Source organism: Kogia breviceps, chromosome 18 (assembly GCF_026419965.1).
Source record: "Kogia breviceps isolate mKogBre1 chromosome 18, mKogBre1 haplotype 1, whole genome shotgun sequence".
Classification (NCBI taxonomy): Eukaryota; Metazoa; Chordata; class Mammalia; order Artiodactyla; family Physeteridae; genus Kogia; species Kogia breviceps.
Window position 1 is genome coordinate 31421318 of NC_081327.1, and position 24612 is coordinate 31445929.

The 24612-nt window shown below is 52.2% G+C and overlaps 1 protein-coding gene across 1 annotated transcript; it reads right to left on the reverse strand.

Annotated features, from left to right (window-relative positions):
* Nucleotides 1-971: 971 nt before the first annotated feature.
* On the reverse strand, nt 972-22648 carry PLLP (plasmolipin). Its single transcript, XM_059043910.2, has 4 exons — nt 22323-22648; nt 5221-5394; nt 3066-3188; nt 972-1935 (listed from the first exon to the last, which is right to left on the reverse strand). The coding sequence occupies exons 1-4, from the start codon at nt 22455-22457 to the stop codon at nt 1819-1821; spliced, it is 549 nt and encodes a 182-aa protein (XP_058899893.1). The 5' UTR covers nt 22458-22648; the 3' UTR covers nt 972-1818.
* Between the last annotated feature and the right edge of the window lie 1964 nt (nt 22649-24612).

The following is a 24612-nucleotide window of genomic DNA, read 5'->3' on the forward strand; positions in this document are numbered from 1 at the left end:
TAGTTCTAGAATGACTATAATTTGTTATTCGAACTCTGAGACACTGGAGAGTAAAAAGGGATGCTGTTAATTGTCACACCAGGACAACAGGCACAAACTAGGCCTGGGACCCAACTAGGACATGGGTATGACTTAGTCCTCCCCCACCACCCTTCGCAATGGAGTAGCTCATCCGCAACTGTTTGAATCTAGTTACATTTTAATTGTTCCCAGTTTTGTAAGACAGGACCAAGGGGTGCTCAGAAATGCCTGTGGCTTATTATTCAGAGCATGTTGCACTGTGGTGGGAAAATAAGTTCAGAAGGACTCCCCCTCTTTGCTGCTCCCCACTCTCTCTATTGTCTGTAGCAGATCTGCGCATCAAGCACTTGGATTATCTGATCTCTGAACTTCACAAACTGTCAAGGTAGGCGACATTATGCCAGTCTTAAGTTCATCAAGATGACTAAATGATTCACTGTTCACAAACTGTCAAGGTAGGTGACATTATGTCAGTCTTAAGTTCATCAAGATGACTAAATGATTTACTGTTAAACTGAGACCCTTTTCAGAATTAAAAGGGGTGCTGTTAAATTTATGCCATGACAAGCGGCATAAACAGGACTGTCCCAGCAAAGCAGGCAGGAAGTTGGTCATCCTACCTCAGGTCAAAGAAGTGGCTGGTGGTGCTGAGTGACTCCAGGACTGGAACTGCCTTTAAATAGGCATTTGAAACCTTTGTACGGTTGTCCCTTGGTATCCATGGGGCACTGGTTCCAGGACAGCTGGGGATACCAAAACCCACAGATGCTCAAGTCCCTTATGTAAAATGGCAAGTATTTTGAATACAGCTGACCCTGCATATCAACTGATTGGTTGAATCCTCAGATGTGAAACCCACGGATATGGAGGGCTGACTGTACTGACTTATGCTGCAGCTTCCTGGAGTTTATAAGCATCTATAACCGTGATTCCCCAACACCTTTTCCAAATAAGTTCTTTCATCTTTATTTTTGTAAAAAAACAAAAACAACAAGGTTGCCACCAAGCACAGGACAACTCACTAGCAAGGGCTTGCTTTCCTTCCCTCCCTCCCTCCATGTCCCAGGTGCCTGATTTAACAGCGAGCGTCAAGGAGGCAGTTGGCATTGATGTTAGCTTTTCCCAAAGGGAAAACTACAAACAAGGCTTGGGAAAGTGAGGGAAACCTGGATAAGCTTTTTGTCATTGAGAAGTCACTTAAAACTGATTTGTTTAAAACAACTGGTATGTCTGAAATGTAGGAAAGGAAGACCATGCTGTCAGCATCATAACCCTCTTTCGACATGTTTCCCTACAAGTGACATGCTGGCTTGGGGGAGAGTCAGGCCAGGATTATGTTTTAAGGAATCAGAACAGTTTCATGAATTTGCTCAGCTTCCCAGAACAAAAACAGATAAATAATTGCTGCTTGTTAGGCGTATTCTATGGTGGGCTGCAAGTCTGGAGTCATTGTTAATGTATTTAGTGCCAATGAGAAGGCTGGGTCCCAGCCTTGGACACTGAAGTCCTAAAGACAAAGCAGAGAGAGTCCTGTATCCCCCATCACCTTCTGCTGAATATGGAGGGTAGAGAGATCTTGAATGTTGGCCTCTCTCCAGCCCACGCGCCTGCCAGAGGAAGGATCCTGATTCCTTGGGAGTGTGGGGTGAGCCCAAGGAGTCTGATGAGCAGAGAAGAGCAAGTGTAGTCCCTTCCGGGCTCACTCCATGCAGGGCTCAGGCTTCGGGCTTGCGGGGCCACCTGCACAGGGACCAGGCTACAGCCTTCAGGCCCAGGGTGGCCCATGGCCCCGTGGTTTTAGGCATAGCCGCCAGCCATCTGACTGGTGGCTGCATTGCTGCCTACTCCTCGCCAGGCCTGGAAGCTGAAGAAAGCGCTCACTCCATAGGCAATCATCACTAAACACGAAAAGAACTGAAAGAGAAGACAGCAAAGGTGAGTCTGTCTGCAGCACGGCACACGGGGCTGGGGGCTATGACATTGATACAAGCACCAGGAAGGTAGACGCAGACAGTGAAACCCAGGGCCCCTCAAGATTAACCAGAATGAGCTGCTCTGGAGCCACACCACCTCCTACTTAACCATACACCCATTTAACCACTGTGGGGGCTGATGGGTACCAGGTTCTGGGGTGCCAACTTTATATTCTAGTGGGGAACCATTAACCACACAAGCAAGGTGTGTCTTAGACTGGATAACTGGACAATGTGCTAAGAGTCACCAAGGGGTAGGAGCTACTTCATAGACACATTTCAGGGATTTAGTTTTTAAAAGGCAATGTTCAGCTACCCTAGGAGTTTTCTGGAATCAATTCATAGGTATCCCTACACTAGCACCTAAGGCCACTTTCAGAATTTCCATGTCTCTATCCTGGTGACTGAGTTCACAGATTTCAAAACCATCCTCACCAGAAAGAATGAGGAAACCCAAGTCCTGGTCTAACTCCCACCCTACCCAGGACTCAGTTTAGGCGTGTCCCTTCACCTCTCTTAGCCTCAGTTTCCTGGTTTGTCAAAAGGACTGGCAGTCCCTGTCCCCCTCCCCGCTGAGGGAGTGGAAGGACACTGAGGAAGTGCCTGCAGGGGCTTGTGGGTGAGGCGTGCCGGGTATGGAGGGGATTCTGATACTTCACTGGCTATACTCGACGTGGAGCCCGAGTTTGAGCTGCGTGGGAGAGCCTGAGGATCTCCCAAATGGTTTAAACCGAAAGGTTTTTGTGTGTGCCTTTCTCGAGGGGGGAGGATAGAGCTCTTTTAACATTCTCCAAGGGGACATATGATCCTAAATCATTGTAGCATGACTGATTTACAGTAAAGTTAACCCAAGATTTCATTTGTGCCACCCAAGTATTTCCCAAGCATTCTGGTTCCTCAGGGTTTTGCTGTTAATTATGGAAAACTGTGAGCCCACTGAGAGGAGGATAATTCAGCATGTGGCAGGTGCCTGGCCTGGGACCAGGGAGCAGTGAGAGTCCAGGGGCCCAGACCTTGCTTTGGCCCATCTCCCCTGTAACTGCCGAGGGTGCCCCAGGGAACCATACTCACAGAGGCAGCTGCACGCTGGTTGTACTGCCTGGTGCCCTTCAGGGACGTCAGTTCAACCGAAGCAGAGCAGGTGATGAAGGCCGTGATGTAGAGAACGGTGGCACCCACATTAAATATCATTAACTGGGGGTAGGTGGGGGAGAGAACAGTCTTAAGACATGAGACACTTCTGGTAACTGTGGAACCTCCTGGTCCCTATGAGCACATCCATTTAGTAGCCAAAACAGGGGCTGGGGCTAAAGGATGGGGATGGAGACACGTGGGTCTTTCCCACTAAAAAGGCCTCAAGAGACAGACAGCAGTCTACACAGGGTCAGCCTGGAGGCCATATGAGCAGGGAACATAAACATACTGAAGGCTGAGAGATGGGGTGTGTGTGGAGGGGCCGCTAAAGTGACCTGGTCAGGACAGCAACAGTTCCACAAGGCAAAACCCATTCCTGATGGCAAGAGACCAAACCAAGCCTGTCTCGGAGTGCACCAGCTGAAGAACCCGGGGCCTGCTCGTGTTGGCTCCCAGCCAGGCCCGGCCCTCCCTGTTGCCCCTGAGGACTTGGCTCTGAGGCTAGCCCATGGGGCGGGGGCATGGGCCGTAGTGCCTCACGTCCCTCTCTGCCCTCAGTGGGAAGAACCTATGTCTGCCTTTCAGCCACAGCCTAGGCTCTAGGCCACATGTCAAATGCCAGGGTGAGGACCCCTAAGCCAGGCTGGCAAGGAAGGGTCCTGGGCTGACAACCAGGCCCAGGTCCCATTCCCCCAGTGCTTGGCCCCCGGAGCCAGTCGACACTCTTTGCAGAGATCGCAAACTGGTGGCCCTCAGGCATGTTTGGCTCATCCCATAGATTTTTGAAAAATGCTACGAACATCTAAAATTTGATTTCATACGAAAACTTTAAGATTTCATGGAAAACTTTCAATCTTAAAATATCAAGATTTGGCACCTGCATTCCCACTAACAACAGTTAGAGCTGAGTAGAGGCGGCTTCCTATGGACGGATGGGTGCAGGTTCTCCAGAACCCCTCCTGACCTATTTCACTCACGCCTCTTACCTGCGCCCGGAAGGGGGCTTGTAGCCCCTATCCCAGAAAAGCCCAACTTGGCAATCATAATTCAGCCTCCTCTAGGAGGGTGAGACACTGCCTTGCCATCATGGCCTGGGAAAGGAGCCTCCTTCCATCAGCAGCTGTGGCTGGGCCCCAGCTCTGTGCTAAGAGACACCAAGGCCCCTCCATCTCCGGGGATGTCTTTCTTCAAGGCTCCTAGGACACGAGGCAGGGGCTGGACCCTAGCCAGGAAGTCAGGCCGCCCCCTCCTCATGCCAGGATCTTCCCTCCAAGCCCAGTGCCCACCGCAAACACCACCTGGCTCCTGCCAGTGATGTCAAGATCTAACAAACCCGGTCTGTCTTGAGGATGACTCACGTTTCCTCAGCTTCAAAAGTCATTGAATTGCAAACAATGCTGCCTAGTCCCAGCTTTGCTTGTCTTACAATCATGTGCCTCTCTTGCCTCTCTGCTCACTGAAAGCCTCAGACCCCAGCTGCAGGGGTTTTCCGGGTCAGAGAAAAAAGCCCTAGCAGCTTTCTCTGTGTCTGGCCAGGGTACTTCCTATGGACACTCACAGCTCTGTGTCCTAAGGAGATTGACCCGGGCAACCCGGGACACCATCTGCCAGGCTGCAGGGGCCTCACCCTGCAGCCAGCGGGGTGCGGGGGGTGAGATGGCACGTTGAGCCCAGCCCATCCTGCACACACCGGCCCCAGCCTCCCTGATTCCTGCCAGCTCAGCCCAACCTCCAGGCCCAGGGCTGCCAGTCAGAATCCACAGATTCAAATCTCAACTACCCCCCAAAAGGAAAAATACTTTCAAGATCCCAAATAGCCTCCGGTCTCTCCATTCAACAGCCCCTCACTTCTCTCTTCGTGGGAGAAAGTCAAGCCTAAGTCCTCCTGGATTCATGGCTCTCAGTGCTCAGAAAAACTGGATACCTGAACCACCAATCCTCCCTCCCCCACCCAGAGAGCTACAGGCCAGCGAGGACTTCAGCCAACCCCCACCTGCCACTTCTCATTTAGGGAAGGCTGCATTGTCACAGCTACACCCAGAGGCAGAAGGGTCAGCCTGCACCCACCCCCAGGGTTCCTACCCAAACTCACCACCAGCGGCCAAGGCACCATGTATAGCTTCATGTGCAGCTGAAACAGGTAGAGGATGAAGAAGACGATTGTCACCAGCCAGAGGAAGACAGCGACAAACATCACCCAGCCATAGGCCGGGTACAGGTGGTACGGGGTGTCGGCAATCAGGGCCCACACCAGCAGCCCCAGCACCTGGAGGGAGTGAGACAGGGCCAGCGTCTCCCAGAGCCCCCAGCACTCAGGATGGAGGCCACAGACCAGAGGCTTCCAGGCCTTTGCCGTGGGGCGCCCTCTGCAGGACACATTTCTCATTTGCCCAAGAAAAATGTATTTGGCTCCTACTGCATACCAATACATACCAAGCCCTTGCCTGGTAACGTACTCCTTGCAGATCTCAGCTGAAATGTTACGTGCTCCAGGGCACCTTCCCTGCTCCTCCAGTCTGGGTTCCAGAACTCTCTCCTGTGCTCACATGGCCCCCCAGGAACCCACCACCCAAGACTGTAATTCTGTTTCCCTCCCCAGACTGGAAGCCACGGCAACAGTGCCTTCCACCCTGCTGCCTCCAGGGTGAGACCCCTGCAGCCCCGGAGGGGTGGTGTCCCAGGCTTGCCCAGTTCCCCACAGGCAAGACAATGACTGTCCCATTCATAGGTGCATCTCAGCACCCAGTACAGGGACCAAGCTTGGTCAGGGGCTTAGTAAAAGCATCTGAAAGAAAGATGAAGTCACCAGCACATCCCTGAGGGAGGGACACACAATCACAGAGTCCCAGAGGTACGGTGACCTCTGCCTGGTGCCCTACCAAGCCCCTTCCACCCCCAGCTTCTCCGACTCTCCTAATTGCCCCTCAATACAGGTGTTACCATCCCCGCCTTACAGGTGAAATTGGGCCTCAGAAAAGCAAAAGGACCTATCACGCCATTCCTATGTGGCAGGGTGGGCCCCAACATCCCTGTGGTGTGTGTAGTGGCCAACAGCATGGCCTCCAGAGCCGACTACCTGACTTAAAACACACTCCCCTTACCAGCTGTGTGACACTGGGTAAGCTCACAACCACTCTGTGCTCTGGACACATCGCCTATCACATGAGTATAAAGAGCATACCTACCTCATAGGTTTAGGACCCACGGGGGTTTGTATACATAAATGAACAATTCCAGCTGGGGATGCTGTGCTGCAGGGAATTCTACACGGGTAGGTTGACTGAACCCCCCTCAGTGGCCTCGTGGGGAACTTGGCAAGGTGGTACCTCACTTGTGGCCATCCTAGCCTCCCCAGAGCCTCTCCTGGCCCCTTCCCTGCTGGCTGAGACCCCATAGGCCAGGACATCCTCCTTCACCACAAGGGCATTCATTCTCCAGAATCCCTGGCCGGCAGCAGGCCTCGGAACCGGCCACTGAGGGAGGGAGGATCTACTGGGGGGCTGTGGAGAAAGGCTGCTTTGCTGATAAAGACACAGAGAAAGCTGTCACTCTTCTTCCCGTGGACAGTGTGTGACACCAAGGCTCCCAGTGACCTTGCCACCGTCTCGAGGATGAGCCAACCGTCAGATCACAGGGAAGTGGCTCAGGAGCAAAACCCACCTCTGCTGCTGGTTTGGGGGACAGAAAGTCCCCCCACCGCAAGCTCCTAGACAGACACGGGAGAGCTGTCCCTCACCCCAGAGCAGCCAGAATGGGTGCCTGCCAGACACCCCGCCAAAGCACCCCTGCCAAGGACCAAAAGGGAAGTTTCTGTATCGATCCCCCTACACCTGTGGGGTCAGGGCAGGAATGAGCCTAGCTGAGGCCGGGAGTCCCGCAGCCCCTGTGACGACTTTCCTTTCTCCCCACCACCTGGAAGTGAGACGTGGAGCCCTGGGCTTGGGAGTCAGGAGTTGGGCTTTCATCCTGCCTGGGCTATGGGATGCCAGGCAAGTGCCTTCCTGCTCTGTGCGGCTCACCAGGGCAACTCTAGTCCACCTGCTAGAATGCAGGCCCCCGAGGAATCCTCCTTTGGTCATCGCTGTGTCTCCAGTGCCCAGCAGTGCCTGGTGCATAGACCTGCTCAATAAACACATGCTCAGGAGGTAACTGGCCTCAGTTTCCTCATCCAGGAAACAGAGGTCAAAATCCCGTCCCCCACAGGTGCTGTGTTTCACAAGAGGACGCAGGGGTGAATCGGTGAATGTGCTCCCAGCCCTGCCTCCCTCCACCCAGGGGTAGGAGTGGGAGACTCGGGAAAGCACCCGCTCCCCTTTCTCTCCAGATTTTTGCACCTGCTCCTCCTCCCGTTCCGGGGTGGGGGGGTGAGACCCCAGGGACGCCCACCCCACACTGCACCCTGCCAGCCTCCCCTGCCCTACCTCTAGCCTCTAGTGCTCTCCTCTAGCCACCACCAACAGGCTGGGTGGCCCATGGGGCCCAGTTTGCAGGCGAGGAAGGTGGGACAGGTAGCAGGGCCTTGAGGGCAGTCACAGCGCTGGGGGCAGAGCCCTTACCCACGAGGACCCAGAGTGCGGGTGTCTCAGCACAGCCCCCAACCTTTAACCACCCATCCTTAGGACACCCTGCCTGAAACAGACACATCAGCGGGGCCAAGAGCCCTCAGGGCTGGGGAAGGTCACTGTTACAAAGGAGAACAGACACTCCCGAAGCAGCAGGACCAGCAGGACGCAGGACCCTCCCAGGGGAGGCCTGAGCATGTCAGGGGCAGACAATTATCTCCTCACTTAAAGCAGGGTCCTTACAGGCCTCCATGCCATCGTGTTACCTGGTTCCAACTATCTGAAAGGAAGTTAGAAAATGCGGTGAACTGAAAAATCAATAAAGGATCGATCTGGGTTTACACTAATGTACACTTATCAATTGTTGATATATTAAATCATGGGCTTGGTCACAATAACCACATAATGCCCTCCAGCTGTGTGCCAGGCCTCAGGTTAGCACCTTCCCTTTTATTTCATTGACTTCCCCATAACCCTCTCATTAGTCAGTATTATGTATTATCCCCATTTTCCAAACAGGAGCTCAGAGGAAAATGAGTCATCTACGGTCACCCGTGGGTAAAGGGCAGGGCAGGATTTGAACCCAGATCTGTCAGTTCTCTGGAACCTGGGCTACTGAGAGTTACTTAGTGATGTATAAAAAATGAGGACACTTTGCTGGCTCTGATGGGTGAGGCCCCACAGGCATCCAGGCTCTGTCGTCTCTGCCTCGCCCTCCGGACCCTCCTGCCCCGCCCTGATTTCCGGATCAGCAAGCCCAGCCTCTGGGAGACAAAGCTGCTGGATAAGCAGTGGGAATTTCTGGTGTTGCTTCTGGCCTTGCTGCCCTGGCCCTGTGCCCAGAGAGCTGCCTTGGTTTCTGCCCTCCCCCATCTCAACCAGACAGACTGGTTTTTCCCGTCCCCTCACCCCCAGCCCCAAGAATCTGCAGGAAGTGCCCCAGCCCAGGACAGGGCACCCCTACATGTGTTGACCCTCTGCTGGCCTGGGTGGCCCTGCATGGGGAGCTGGGCCCAGGCCTCATCTCCAGAAGCTGCAGGAGCTGCTGGACCCCTCCCTCCTGCTGTGGACTCACAGTCTAGCTGGAAGAGGCCAGAGGACTTGTCTTATAGTCCAGTACAGAACAGTAAACCCCACTGTGCAGGGGGAGAGCAGTAGGATGACAAGGGTGGAGAGCAAGGCAGGAGGCCCCAACTCTGCCACCTGCACGCAGGGCTTCACCCAGGCCCTCTTGCAATTCTGACACCCTCTCTGACCACAGGCCTTGCCATGTGCCTCCATCCCTCTGGGTTCACTCATTCAACAAATATCTGTTGAGCACCTACCACTGTGTGTGTGTGTGTGTGAGCCAAGATATGAAAAGCCCTGCGCTCCTGGCAGGGGTCAGTGGGGCAGGTAGCAGATAAAAACCCAATACATGAGGGAAACACAGGATATGTGCTGTGGGGAAAAATACAGCTGAGAAGGATATGAAGGCCAAGAAAGATCTCACTGGGACATGTGAGCATGCGAGAGGTGAAGGGAGGGAGCCGTGTGACGAAAAGCAGAACTCTGTGCCTTTACCTCTGGGGGTCCTTGTCTCTTGCCTACGTGTTCATCCGTCCCCATGTTTCTCCATGGGGGTCTACACATATATCTGTGTGTCTTACTCTTAAAGACAGACACACATACATACACATACATACACAGAACCAAACCTCATCCCCTTGGTCCTTCCAAACTCTCTGAGGCCCCAGCAACACCTCCTCAGGCATGCACTGCAGACTAACAAAGAGAAGGGTCTGGAAATGTTGAAGGAAACAAACAAACAAACAAACAAACCCTGTCTTGCTGAAAACCTAAAGATTTCTGATTAGGGATTTTCTCTTTAAATGATGGCTGTCAAAAAGGTCACATTCACACATGCCCCAGGACCTTTGCACCTCCAAACAAAAAATTCTCAACGACTGGATAACAGAGATATTTTTGTTAAAAGCACCTGCAGGGCCAGAGAGGAGAGGGATTAGTCACAAATGCCTGACCAAGAGGCATTCCTCAGTTAGGGTGGGCCCCAATTCAGTGACTGGAGTTCTTATAAGAGGGAAACTGGACAAAGAGACACACAGAGGGAGAACACCATGTGAAGATGGAGGCAGAGATTAGAGTGATGTGTCTCCAAGCCAAGGAACACAAAGGATTGCTGGCAACCACCAGAAGCTAGGAGAGAGGCAGGAACAGACTCTCCTTCAGAGCCTCCAGAGGAACCAACCTTGCCAGCACCTTGATTTTGGACTTCTAATACTGTGAGACAATAAATTTTTGTTTTATTTTTTTATTTTTGGCCATACCACGTGGCATGTGGGATCTTAGTTCCCTGACTAGGGATCAAACCCATGCCCCACTGCAGTGGAAGCATGGAGTCTTAACCACTGGACTGCCAGGGAAGTCCCTCTGTTGTTTTTTAAGCGACCTAGTCTGTGGCATTTTGTTATGTTTTTTAAGTGACCTAGTTTGTGGCATTTTGTTATGGCAGCTGTAGGAAACGAAAACATCTTTCTTAGGTACTCTTTGAGTCTACGAATGGCTGTTATGATCTGATTTAACTGGGGGATGTTGGCGTTAACTCTAATGGAAAGATGGTCTATTAACTCCCTGGGTTCAAGCGCTGGCCCTGCCAACTTACTAGCTGTGTGACCTCGGGCAAGTTGCTGAACCCCTCTGTGCCTCAGTGTCCTTATATTCAAAATGTGCCTACCTTGGGCTTCCCTGGTGGTGCAGTGGTTGAGAGTCCGCCTGCCGATGCAAGGGACGCAGGTTCGTGCCCCGGTCTGGGAAGATCCCACATGCCGCGGAGCGGCTGGGCCCGTGAGCCATGGCCGCCGAGCCTGTGCGTCCGGAGCCTGTGCTCCGCAACGGGAGAGGCCACAACAGTGAGAGGCCCACGTACCGCAAAAAAAAAAAAAAAGTGCCTACCTCACAGGGTAGATGTAAATGAAGTAATATATGTAAGGTACTTAGGCCAATGCCCAACATAGGCTCAACACTCTCCGTGCTCTAATGTTATCACCCTGAGAGGTTAGAACATGGGTTTCCCAATCCATTCTCTGTGGCTGGTTTCCTGCAGTAGTAATAGTGTGTGCAGTTCCTAGGGGTGTGAGGCCTTGGAGAGATAATGCATCTAATAAGCACCAGGCACAGTTCCTGGCAGATAAGGGCCCTCAGCCAGTGGGGCCCCTGCCCACCTTTCAGATAAGGCAGCTGGGCTTATCCAAAGAAAGGGAGGTGCGCAGGTGGTAGGGAGCAGAACGCAGTCCAGCCCCACCCGAGGACACCTCCTGCAGCTACACTCCCTCCACTCCTCACAAGCTAAGGGTCCCTGGGCAGAACCCTTCACCCCCTTTAGACCTCAGTCTTCCCCCCTGTACAATGGGAGCAGGGAGGTCTGCTCAGTGTTCTCCAAGGATCCCCTAAGTCTGAGGCCTGACACTCCTCAACACAGGGCTCCTCCAGGGGGGACCACAGCCTTCCCTCCCTCGTACTTACTGGAGGGACTCCACCAATCCCATGAGCACCTGGCTAACTCCTCTCCCGCCCAAAGATGGCCACGCCAACTCTCCTTTTAATCCTCTCCACCTCCTGGGCTGAGTTAGACCCTTGTAGATTTGCCGTGTGGTCTTAGAAGAGGCACCTAACCTTTCTGGTTTGTTTCTTCATCTGACACATGAGAGGGTTGGACAAGTACACCTCTCCTGGTCACATCATAGGTGTGTCATGCAAGTAAAATACTGTAAAGGAAAAAGTGAAAAGTTGTAGAAGTTGTGAGTGGCTAGGAGGGCTGTTAGACAGCTTAGCGGGAGTAAACCCCAGACCGCAGCGTCCACGCGGGAGACAAAACCTCAGTGCCTGGAGGCTGACATTAGGGTTTCAAACTCAGCCGCCGCCAAGGCACGCAGGTCACAGAAGTGACTAAGGTGGGCCGGGGGAGGTCTGTGGAGCTGAGAGCAGCCTGCTGGTGTCTGGGGGAACACAGGCCAGAAGTTCAGCCAGAACTTCTGATTTTTTAATTTTTTCCTGCCGCGCCATGCAGCATGCCGGATCTTAGTTCCCCAACCAGGGACTGAACACGTGCCCCCTGCACTGGAAGCTCAAGAGTCTTAACCACCGGACCACCAGGGCAGTCCCAAGAACTTCTGATTTTTCAGGAGACGTTCGAAATCCGAATTTCTACGTGAAATCTTCAGCTTTTTAAACATCAGCAACGAAACCAAATGTTTTAGAAACAATCTGAGGGCAGGGCCCATCCAACAGCCCCCAGGACTCCCTTCTCCCCACTGCACCATCCAGAAAACTGAGGCCCAGGGGACCGCGTGAACCCTTCCCGGGGTTCCCCCTCACAGGGACACATCTGAGCAGCTGAGGACACTCAGAACTTGGCCTGACCAGGCCCATACTCCACCCCCACCCTGGCCCTTCTCCCTACAGTGAAAGGGACTTTATGGGGACAAAATGCCACTCATTGTGTCCCAGGAGACAAAGGCGCAGGGGACAGAGGCTCCGGGTGCCTGGGTGGCCACAACAACTCCACACACCACCTCCTTCCTCCCTGTGCAGAGGGGCCGGGCTCTAGGGAAAGGCTCCTTGGAATTCCTGCTCTGTACACTGTAAGCCTTCGAGAATCCTAGGCCATCACACCCCAGCTCTACAGGAGGTGCGAGGGCAGATTCAGAACCCAGCCCGAGCCAAGTGACCCGGTCTGGGGTGGTATTTAACTCAGCCAAGCCTCCCTTCTGTTAGAAAAGCAGGCACGTGAGTTACCAAATCGAGTCATTGAACAAACTCTCCCGAGGGCCCGCTCTCTGCCAGGCGCTGTTATAGGCCCCGGAAGTGCAGCGGGGAGCCAGGCAACCAGGGTCCCCACCCACGAGCACCCAGCTCCCAGCCTGGGCCGTCAGGGAGGAGGAGGAGGATGGGAGCACTGGCTCAGGGCCTGGGTCACCTCCAGGGCTTTCCAAATGCAGCCTTTATCACACTGCTTGTTATTCCTGAGTCCCCAGAGTCTCAGAACAAGAGATGAAAGAGACTTCTGCCCCCATGGCCCCGCCGCCCCCAGAGCCCCTCATGAGGACCTGTGGCCCCTGTGTGCAGCCTGCATGTCAAGGAGCCCGCTGCCACCACTCTTCCTTTGGGGTCTCTCTCAGGGTTCTAGAAAAATCTTCCCAACATGAAGCTCAGGCTGCCTCCTGCCTACCCCCTTGCTGGTTCTCATTCTGCACTCTGGGGCCAGAGACGAAGGAGGTCCCCTCTACAGAGAGGCATCCGCAAGGCCTTCCTTCCCTGGCTCCCAGAGCCGGCAGCAATGCACCCCCTGGGTGAGGTTCCAGAAATTAAGACCTGCTTACCTTCCTCCCTTTCCTCCCTTGGGGGTCTCCTGGTCCTCCCCAGAAAGTCAACCTATGCCTCCCCAGCACTAAGACCCTTACAGCGACACAGAGCTTTCCCAGGAAGGCCTTAGTCCCCTTGAAAGCCCAGGTCAAGTCCAAATTCAGCCCCCCCCACCCCCGAGTGCTTCACTCCCAGGAAGCCCAACTCTCTCAAGTAAAGCACTTGGCCCATTTCACAGATGAGGAAACCAAAGCTCTCGGAAGAGATGGACGTGGCCCAAGGTCATGCACGGTAAGGGTGGGGACAGTTCTGTGACCCAGTAGATAGAGACGCCCAGAAGAGGACAGAACTCCAAATTCCAGGAGGTAGGGACACTCCCTGGAGACTAATTTGTTAGGAGGGAGCATCTCTGCCCTGGAGGCGGGAGCAGAGAAGGGGCAGGGGCAGTCCTTGAACCCTGGGTGGAGAGGGATGACAGCATCTTATGTTCTCAGCACCCCAGGTGGGTCCCCGTCCTGCCATCGGCCCTCCAGAGAGAGCTGGCTGCTGGGAGCGTATGAACTTCATGAGCCCCATGAGGCCTGGCCTCTCTACCTGCTGGGGAACATGGCTGGGGGGAGGGGCAGCCTAAAGTGAGGGTCTTCCTTATTCCCTGGACTTCCTTCCTCAGACACTGGCTCTAGTCCTGACTCTGTCACTAATGTTTGGGGTGACACTGAGCAAGCCCCACCCCATCTAAACTTCGAGGACAGACAAGTGACCCCATCTGGCTAAATCTCAAACAGGCTGGCAGATCATCTGGTATCTGACCTCTCCGCTCCTAACTGAATGAAGCTCAAACATCCCAGAACAGCCCCAGGTCTGTTCCCTAGCAGCTGGGCCCTGCCTGACCTTCAGCCCTGGACTTCCTGCTCTCACCTCTCCATGAGATCCTGTGGTACCACCCTGTCCTCCCACCCCTTGGGCAAACAGGAGGGGCCAACTCAGCCCAACAGCAAAGGACCAGTTTATATCCAGCCAGGGCTGGGCTCACTGGATTGCTAAGGAAAGCAGCCTCTCCCCCAACATTCAGGTTCCAAATCGCCATGGGGACCAGGGCAGGACCCCCTGCAGCTGTCTCAGACCATCTAAGAGCAGGAAGCCGGCCATAATCCTCACTGAATTCCACCACAAACAACTCACCAGCTGATAAGGAGTAACCAACATCTGGCCCTGATACACCAACAGAAACTGAGAGCATTCACCACACGTGGACAGCTCCGCAGCCTTTACCTCTTTTCACTTACAGATGGTTAAGAAAAGGTCACCCAGCCAGTAACACTGAACTCAAAGCCATTGCTTGCTGCTCTGTGATCCTGGGAAAGTTCCTTCCCCTCTTTGGTCCTGAGGGAGCCTTCAAGTGCCATCTTCATAGCTTTTGCTCTACCCATAAATGACCTGTCCTATTTTTTTTTTACCCACTATTTTCAATTATTTGAAAGATTTTTTTGATAAGTTATTTTATTTTTAAAATGCATAATATATATGACATGATAGGTAACAAAATGGTGTTTTTAGCAGGTCTCCCTCTTCCCCTGATACTCAATTTCTTCTCTGGGGGCAACCAAGAGTGATTTCTCAAGTGTCTTGCCAAAGACTACCTAGGCATGCACACACATACACTTCAGATAGGCGAGTGTGTATATTTATATAGCCTGTGTGTATTTCTCCCAGACAAATGACAGTATTCTACACACACAGGTTTTCACCTTGCATTTTCCACTTAACCATACAGCCTGGAGATTGTCCATCATTACATACATACAGAGCTGCCTTATTGTTTTCGTTGAGGGGTAAGAAGTTATCTTTTTACTAACTGTATCATATGCCACTGCATAAATGTATCATAATTTATTTAACTAGTCCTCCTTGATGAATGTGGATTTATCACACAAATAAGAATTTTTAAAAGAAACTTTTAAATCACTAAAAAGTAGAAAACCTGCATTATCTACCACAATAGAAGCTAACTATAAAATTAAATACAACAAAAATTAACAATATTAATACATCCCAGATAGATACAGTTGTCTTCCCAGGATCCAGAGCTCCAGATTTAAATTTAAAAAGTGTTGGGAAGACAGATGGATGGATAAAGGAGATGTGGCACAGATATACAATGGAATATTACTCAGCCATAAAAAGAAATGAAACTGAGTTATTTGCAGTGAGGTGGATGGACCTGGAGTCTGTCATACAGAGTGAAGTAAGTCAGAAGGAGAAAAACAAATACCGTATGCTAACACATATATATGGAATCTAAGGGGAAAAAAATGTCATGAAGAGACTAGAGGTAGGACGGGAATAAAACACAGACCTACTAGAGCATGGACTTGAGGATATGGGGACTGGGAAGGGTAAGCTGTGACGAAGTGAGAGAGTGGCATGGACATATATTCACTACCAAATGTAGGGTGGATAGCTAGTGGGAAGCAGCCGCATAGCACAGGGAGATCAGCTGGGTGGTTTGTGACCACCTAGAGGGGTGGGATAGGGAGGGTGGGAGGGAGGGAGACACAAGAGGGAAGAGATATGGGAACATAAGTATATGTATAGCTGATTCACTTCGTTGTAAAGCAGAAACTAACACACCATTGTAAAGCAATTATACTCCAATAAAGATGTTTAAAAAAAAAAAAAAGTGTTGGGAAGGCACTAAAGACACTTTAGCACCCAAATGAGGCCGTCTCCTGCAGCAATCTTCCAGGACTGTGATTGACTGTGGATGACGTAACACTTTCCAAGCCCTACATGGGAGAATTTCTTTATTACCTCTAGGTGGGAAATTCCTAACTGACACAGTTTCCAGAAGCCAGAAAGAAAAAAGGAAAAGGAAAGAAAACAAGAAATTCAGCAACATAAAAATAAGTCTTTCTGACCAAAAACAAAACAAAACAAACAAGCAAACAAAAAACAAAAAAACACCATAAAAAAACAAACAAACAAAATACCCTGAGCAACTTCAAAAAACAAACCAGGAAAAAAATATTTGCAAATCACCTAGCAGTCCTAGCAACTGATAGGACAAAGACCAACAACAGAATGTGGAAAGAAGCAAACACACAAGGAAATGCAAATGGCTCTTAAACATATTTTTAAAAGTGAGGTTCTTTAACCTCACTCATAAGAGAAATGCAAAACAATGCTCCCGACCTGCCATAGATGGGAGCTGTGAGGAACAGGCACTCTATGAGAAGGCTCACCGAGGGGCACAAATGTGACCCCTATGGAGGGCATCTGACAATCTCTAACAAAATCACTAACACACATTACCTGAGCCAGCGGTCCCCCTTCGGAAATGTACCATACAGATGCGCTCAGTGGCTTGGGCGAGATCATTCACCGTGACAGAATGTGGAACAGCAAGAGTGGAAACCCAAGTGTCTGTCAACAGAGGGACGGGCCACACAGCTCACACCACAGCTGCGCGATGGGCTGCTACAGAAGCCGCAGGAGAAGTGATCACGCTTCAGGTACTGAGACGAAAAGACCTCCATGACACACTTCTAAGTGAAAAAGGAAAAGTGCAGAAGGATGTGGATAGACTATAGCCCTGCAGTAAGGTGGGGAGAGGTGGGGATCTATAGCCACATTTGCAGATCTCCTTAAAGAAAGCCTAAAATGCTACAGGAAACGGAGAAGAATGGGCGTGAGGGAGGTCAACTCTAACCAGATAGGACAGAGATTTTTCACTGTGTTCTTTCCCACTCGATCTTATTCTAGACTGTTGTACATACATTACCTATTAAAGAAATTAAGGAAATAAAAGATTAAAAAGAGAAAGATACGTGTAGCTCTATGTGCAATGATATAGAACATCCCTAGGTGTATTGCCAAGGGGGGAAAAGCATGGCAGGGCACAGGCGGAGTGCGCCTACCTGTGTTTTGATAGGGGTTCTGTGTAGAAATACCGCACTGACTCACCCTGGAATGCCACACCCATGATGCCTCGGGCAAGGGCGGGGGATGGGGGTGGGAGGAGTGACCCGACTGGGATGAGCGATTACATTTTCATTGATAATGCTTTGGACTGCTGGAACATTTTTGCCGTATGTCTGTACAGTTTTTTCAAAGAATAAAAACAGGCCCATCAATAGAGAAATGGCTAAATGAGCTAGGGCCCTACCGTGACATCCTGGGATAGCCCGAAACAGGAAGGAGGCAGACAGCTCTGCATAACATGAAGAGATGCAGGTGCCCTGGGTGTGAGAAAAGCAACCCAACAAAGGATACAGAATAAAACCATCAATGTTTTTTAAAATGCACAGGAAAAAGAACTAGAAACACCCCAACACAGCAGTTCCCTTGGGGAGAGGGGTAGGGGATCCAAGAATAACTTTAGCCTTACCTGTAATAGGTTTTTGCTTTTTAAGGATAATGTGTCCATATATTGTTACATAATTATAAATTGATTCCAAACACTCCATACTCTCCTAGCCACGAAGTGGGGCGGGTAGGCGGGGCTAACAATACAGGCATTGTTTTGCTGGGTACAGTGGCGTAGGAAGGAAGGTGGGGGAGCATGCAGGGCGGGCAACGCTGCCCTAAGGAGGCTGAACCCACGAAACTCAGTGCTATGGAAAACCCTGTGAGTCCCCAGCACTGTGATCCCAATATGGCCAACCTCTACTCACACCTTGCAGATCCCAACAACCTTGTCTAGCCAACCTGAAGAGTTGACTTTCAGCCTCTGCCCTGCCCCCAAACTGGAAAGGGGCTGCCATGCCTGTGGGGCTGGAGAGAGAGTCGGGATTACCACAAGGAAGAACTTTCTCACACTCCCAGGTGCACAAGGATGGAGCAGGTAGCCTTTAGAGGGACTGAGCTCCCTGTCCCTGGAAGAATGCAAGCTCATGTTAAGGACACACCGAGGGGCCTTTGGGAGCAAGTGTAAGAGCCCTAGGATTCTATGACCCTGTGAATCCTAACTGCCCTTTGTTCTAACATATACAGCGCTAAGCCCTTTGCAGGCATCAGCTTCCACATTCCTCACAATCCCACCATCACCATTTCACAGACAAGGAAACTGAGGCTCAGGGATATTAGGGAACTTGCCCAAGATGACAGAGTCAGGATTTGAACCCAAGGCTCTCTGCTTCCACCAATACTCTCACCACCACCCATGGATCACTGTGATCAAGTGGCAGGTGAGGCTTCTGATCTGTTTATTCACCTGCCAACTGGGAATCATGTGACCACCCCCAATCCCAGGAGACAGGGCAAGTAGGAAGGATAAAAGGTGCCAAACACAACCGCCCTACCGACGCAGGCCATTCATATGGTTTCTATGTCCTGAGCCTCAAGGATGCCTTCTGACTGCTGGGCCTTTATATGAGGTATTCCAAGGTTCATCTGCTCTGCACCTCCTTACTACCCCTTCTACATAACTAAACTCTTCAGGGCCCACTTCCATCAGGAAGCCTTCCCTAGTGGCCCTGGCCCCTGATGAGTTCCCCTTCCTGAATTTCCTCTTCTTCCCATCCAAAGCACCCTACCTCCCACATGTGATGAATTGGGAGATTGGGATTGACATATATACACTAATATGTATAAAATAGATAACTAATAAGAACCTGCTGTATTAAAAAAAAAAAAAAAAAAGCTTCCAGGTTTTTAATGACCAAGAGCTGTCTCTAGATCAAACTTGCCTGCTTCCATTTTTAGATGCTATCTGCATAAATTCAGGTTTCCCTTTTTGCCTAGGCTGCTAGGAAACTCAACAAAGAATCGACAGCCTTAAACTTGCGACAGATTCCAGATCTCCTTTTAGCTCTCTTTAAGTCAATCCTTACCCAACCCACACATACACCACCAACTTTTAAAAATATATTACGTTAACTCTTCCATCATATGTGACTTGATATCATATTCCATCTCATGTTCTTTCTGGAGCTAGATGGGGTGGGGGGAGTGATAAATCAGCGAACATTGAGGTTGGTTCTTCAGGACACATTTAATACTAAAATAAAGAACACATCTCCTTCTCAAGAAGCTGGGGCCTTTCTACCTCCCCTTCCCACCGCCCTCCTCCCACATCTGGAACTCTTCACCAGGTCCTGGGAAACAAAAGGGTCTGATGGAGAGTTAGCTTTCACCTTCCCATGTACTGCCTCCTCCAGGCAGCATTCCCTGATCCCTCCACAGGTAGCTCATCCTTTGAGCTCACAAAGAGCTTCTGGACAGCATGCCCTGGGCCTGGGGTCTCCGTCACTCCCACAACAGCCCCACACCCAGTGCCCAGTAGGAGCCCAGATGAGTGTGATAATAGAGCACGGATCAGAAAAGTCAGGCCATACAGGGCTTAGATCCCAGCTCTATCACTCTGTGAGCTCTTGGGCAAAGAACTGACCCTTGAGCCTCAGTTTCCTCACCTGTAAAGTGGAGGAGAATAAGAGAATATGAAGCTCTTGGCAGAAGGCCTGGAGCTTAGTTTGCACCTGAGTGATGGGAGCTATGATGGCTTCCCAGAAGACGTGGTGCCTGTTGAGTGGAACCCTCCTTGTCTCAGACCCAGTGGAACTGTGCGTTGCCAGAGAAACAGTTCAGGAAGCAGCTTCTCCCACAAGCCAATTGGTGAAGGCACTAAAAGGTGCAGGTCTTCAGAACTCTGATGGGAGACCCTTGCCCCCCCTCCACTTCCCCCGGGCCCCAAAAGCACTGCAGGGAGGGCAGAAGGCCATCCCACTCATACTCAGTCCCTGGGAGTCTAAGTGCCAAGCTCCACCACAGCTCTCCAGGCCAGTCCTGCATTCCATGGACACCTCAGTGTCTACATTTGCACGATGGGACCCAGATGCTCAGCCCACGGGGACCCCCAATTCAGAGACACAAGCCTCTGCCACAGGAAGCTACTACCCTAGTCCTTGCAGGCACAGCAGGGCCTTCCTCTAGTTCCCCTTATTCCAAGTTTCATTGTTCAAATGCAAAAGGGGCTGATGCTCAGGTCCCATCTACCGGGAGCTAACCGTGGGGACCCACCAGGCAGCCTCATCCTGCTCTGCCCAGCAGGGATCCCTCCGCTGTTCCAAACCCGCTAAGGCTGCGAACAGAACATGGTCACTTCTCGCAAGGTATTCAAGCCTTCCGCTTCTGGCCACCCAGAAACAAGTGCTTCAGCTCCAGTGTAGGGGAGCAAAACTTGCCACCCCAAAATTCATCTCTTGGCATAATAATTTTAAGCTGCTGATCTAAGAAACAGCAGCAGATATGGGAAAAACGGAAAACCAAGGTTTCTTACCCTTTTGTAAGAAACATTTACATGTGTAAGGGAAATCTCCATCTGTAAAGGTGTCTCCCTCACAGTACCAAGAGGTTGACCAAATCTCTAGAAACTTATCATTGGAAAAAGTAACAACTTAAATCTGAATCACTATTGTTTACTGTGCTTTTCCTGCTCGCCTCCCATAACTGGCTCCCCATCCTCAACATCCTCTTGTGTCTTTAGCTGAAGATGGTATTTAAGGGGAGGGATTTGGCCATTTTGCGAGTTTCTCAGTTTTTCTGGGTCTTTCCCATGTGTACGTGTGCTTAAACTTTGATTTTCTCCTGTTAATCTGTCTCACGTCAGTTTAACTCTTAGACCAGCCAGAACTAGATGAGCAGAGGAAAATTTCTTCCTCCCCTACACTGGCTAAACCAACCTGCTGGCTACTCTCCCCACTTCCCTTCCACTTCCCCAGCCCCAAGGCTTGCCCCGCACAGTGGCCGGCCCTTTGAACGCCCTTTCCCTACCTCTACCTCAGATTTCAGTGAAGTCCCTGCTCAAAAGCCACCTGTCCTCCATGAGCCTCCCTGGACTCAGAATTGATCATTCCTCTCCTCTGCCCTTTCTCACCCCTGGGACTGGGACTCCCTTCCTGCTTGGCTGCTGTACCCTTCACAACCACCCGGGAGCCTAGCGCTCAGCAGTGCTCCGGACGGGCTTTTCCTACCAGCAGATTTAAATTAGTCCCCAGTCGGGACCTCTCCCTCGCCCCGCCCCGCCCCGCCCCGCCCCGCCCCTCCCCTTCACAAAGAATCTGCCACACTGCTCAGGGAGAAGTTAAAAATGTAGATTTCTGGGCTGTAGTGACTGAGATTCCAATTCCACATTTTTCCCGGGGGTGGGGACCAAGATCTACATTTTAAACCTCCGAGACAGTCTGAGGCTGAGGTGGGGGGGAGGGGCCCCACTTTGAGGAATTCTGAAAGAGACGGCACTGGCCCAGGAGGAAGAGTGCTCACCTGCGGTTAAGGAGGGAGGTTTGGTCTCGGACCCTGCCTTCAGTCCTAAACCTGGCAGCCTTGCTAGGACCCAGCAGTGGGACAGCAGGAGATGCCCTAATGCAAAATGGATCTTGGCCCACTTCCAATTCCCCCCTAGTCCTCTGAAAACGCACCAAGCCCCTCCTACAGGGCAGCCCCCCAGCTTTCTCCCCCATGGGGAGAAAGCTAACATCCTCAAGGCTGAAATTGGTGTGTGGGGACAGGGGTGTTCCCATCGATCGGCCTCGGCTGGGGTCTACAAAGGGTATTGGATATAGAGGTGTCCTGCCTCTGGCTTCCCACAAATCCCTCCCCCAGCGTTGGGCGCGGTATCTCGGCCCCAAGGAGCCCGTCAAACCGGCCGGAAACCGGCAGGTTACCCAGTGGAAGCCAGAAGGGCCGGGCTCCCTCGCGGGAGCCCATAGGGCCCTGCCGAAGGGTCTGTGCTGGACCGGATGTGCCCACTCAGTTAGACGAGTGTTGTGGGGTGCAGCCACGGGGAGCCGCTGGGAGCTTGGCAGAGAGTCAGATGAGAGTGAACTTTGCCTCAGGCTGGGTGCTGTTGGGCTGAGGACTTAGTCCTGGCAGAGGGAGCCGGAGACGGGGAAACAGAGAGAGAGAGTGGCGCGCGGTGATTGTGGCTTTTGTGAGAGCTTCTGTGGGTGACCTCTCGGTGAGCACTTGGGAGGGAGTGTTGGGGCGTTGAGGTGGCCACTCTGACATTGGTGCACCTTGTGTGTGCTCGAAGAGACGTCAACTAGGACGTCTCGGGGTGAGAGGGTTCCAGGGTGATCTCGGGGGCGTCCGTCCTAGAGGCGCCCCCGAGGACGGCACGGCGCATCGGGGCGCATGTGAACCTGGATTGGGGGTGTGCGAGAAGCAAGGGAAAAGGGCAGCTCTAGAGCCCCCGACCCCTCCTGGCTCCGGGGGACACCACGCCACCCACCGGCCCCGGACCCCGGACCCCAGGCCCCAAGCGCGCGCTCACCAACTGCAGCAGCATGAGCGCCCCGAGGCTGGAGCGCACGAAGCCCAGGTCTGGGCGCAGCGCCGAAACGGCGGCGCCGCCTCCCTGCGCCGGGCTGCTGGTCCGCGTGCTCACTTTAGACGGGAATTCAGCCATGGCGGCTCCACTCGCCTCCACAGGTTGCTCCCGGCGCCGTCGCCGCCCCTCCCCGCGGCGGGTGCCGGCTTCCGCGCGGCTCCTCCGAGGAGACTCGCGCTCGCGATACGGCTCCCAAGGTTACGCGCGGCGTCTGGGCGAGGAGTCGGGAGCCGCCAGGTGCGGCCGGAATCCGAGCCCCGCCCTCGCCACGAAACCCTCCCCTTTAACCCTTCGCACACCGCCCGCCGGTCCATCCCGGAGCCACACCAAGTCGCCATCTCTTTGACGCGAAAACTGAGGCCGTGGTCAATGAGATTGGCCCCACCAGAACCAGCCTAGATAGCCGCCCGTTTCTCTCCCCGGGAAAGCCGCCTGCTGACAATATCCCTCGCATTCGCGGCAGCTTTGACCGCTCCTTCGCTCCCTCTTCACCCTTAGCTTCCGAGCCTCGGGATAAACCGGCGGCCGCTAGCAGAGCGGGCAACTACCGGCTCCCTGCCGAATGCCTCTCTGGCGCTGTGTGCCCTTGGGCGAGCCCTTGCCCCTCTCTGAAGTCTCCCCGTAAAGCGGGACCGGCATCCCTGTGCAGAGACTCCCAAGGAGTCCCGGGTGACCGAGCATCCTGGAGGGGAGGGTCTGGATAAATTGTGCGTGTGCGTGGAAGGGGGAGGCCCTTTTGTGATTCAGTTGATGTGGTTTTCTCTTCTGAACTGATTGAGCTATAACTTAGAAGATCTCTGAGCCTCAGTTTCCTCGTCTGCAATACAGGGATATAAATGGACCTCACTCCACAGAGCCGCTGTGCAAAATAAATGAAATACTGCACGGAAAGCTCCTGCCACGCCAGGGGTGGGGGGTGGGGTGAAGGTGTCAGAAGGTGGGAGATGATGTTGGACTTACGGTTTCGTTGCTCCACTTGCACCCTGAAACGCGCACACACACACACACACACACACACACACACACACACACTCACATCCCATATGATATGCAGACCATATCGACCTGCACAGATAATTGATTCATTTATTCATCAACCAATGATTGCTGAGACCTTACTATATGTCAGACCCTATCCCAGGCCATGTGAATATAGCAAGCAAAAAACCACCCAAGGCCTTCTTGGATCCCACTTACTACTGGGGTAACAAGCAATAAACTGGAGAGAAAAAATAAGTTCAGGTTGTGACAAATCCTGTAACTAAAATAAAACAGGGAATTCCCTGGCGGTCCAGTGGTTAGGACTCAGCGCTTTCACTGCTGGGGGCGGGTTCGATCCTTGGTCACGGAAATAAGATGCCACATGGTGTGGCCAAAACATAAATAAATAAAACAGAGGAGTGTGACAGAGATGACCAGGAGGCAACTTTTACACAGAGTGGTCAAAGATGACCTCTTAGAGAAGGTGACCTTTGATATTTACTCAACTGGAGGTTCAACGCCCACTCCCCACCCCCAATGCACCTGAGACCCTCTTCTTCACCCCACACATACAGCAGATACTCAGGGAATGAGGAGTGCTTCTTGGTAGCTGCAAAATCATTACCCAGAGCCCAGCCTCTCTGCAGACTGTGTGAGCCCAAGTGCAGAACAAAGCTGTTGGGTAAACCCTTAATTTTACAGTGACACGGAAAACAGTACGATGATTGTTTCGGAGGCAGATTCTAAAACAGTAGGGCGTTTTGGTTTTGGTTTGGATTTTGTGTTTTTGGTTAATCCCACTTTCATTCCTTTCAAATGGCAGCGAGCAAGACTCAGTCACTGTATTGTTTTTTCCTTCGACCTTTTCTTCCAAATCAACTTCACTCACCCCCAGTCAGAAAAAGTAGGAAGGAACCTGTCCCCAGGCTGGAACCTGATGCCCACCCAGAGCTCCCACTGTCATCCTGGGTTCTTGGGATGGGGGTGTGGACAGAGCCAGCTGGGGATGAGGAGGAGAGGGTCTGTCCGTTCCCAGAGCTAGTCCCCCCCTCCTCGGGTCTGTGCAGGCCATCTCCACACAGATCACCTGTAGCACCTGTCCTGTCTCACCTCTCCTTAATTCTACGAAGGCTCCCTACTCTGGCCAAGCCCCTACTGTGTATTGGGCCTGCTGTCCATTGGGGTGGGGATGGAGCATACTGGCAAGGCTGTGGGGTTCTGGCACTGAGCAGATGTTTAGTGTGCACTCGCA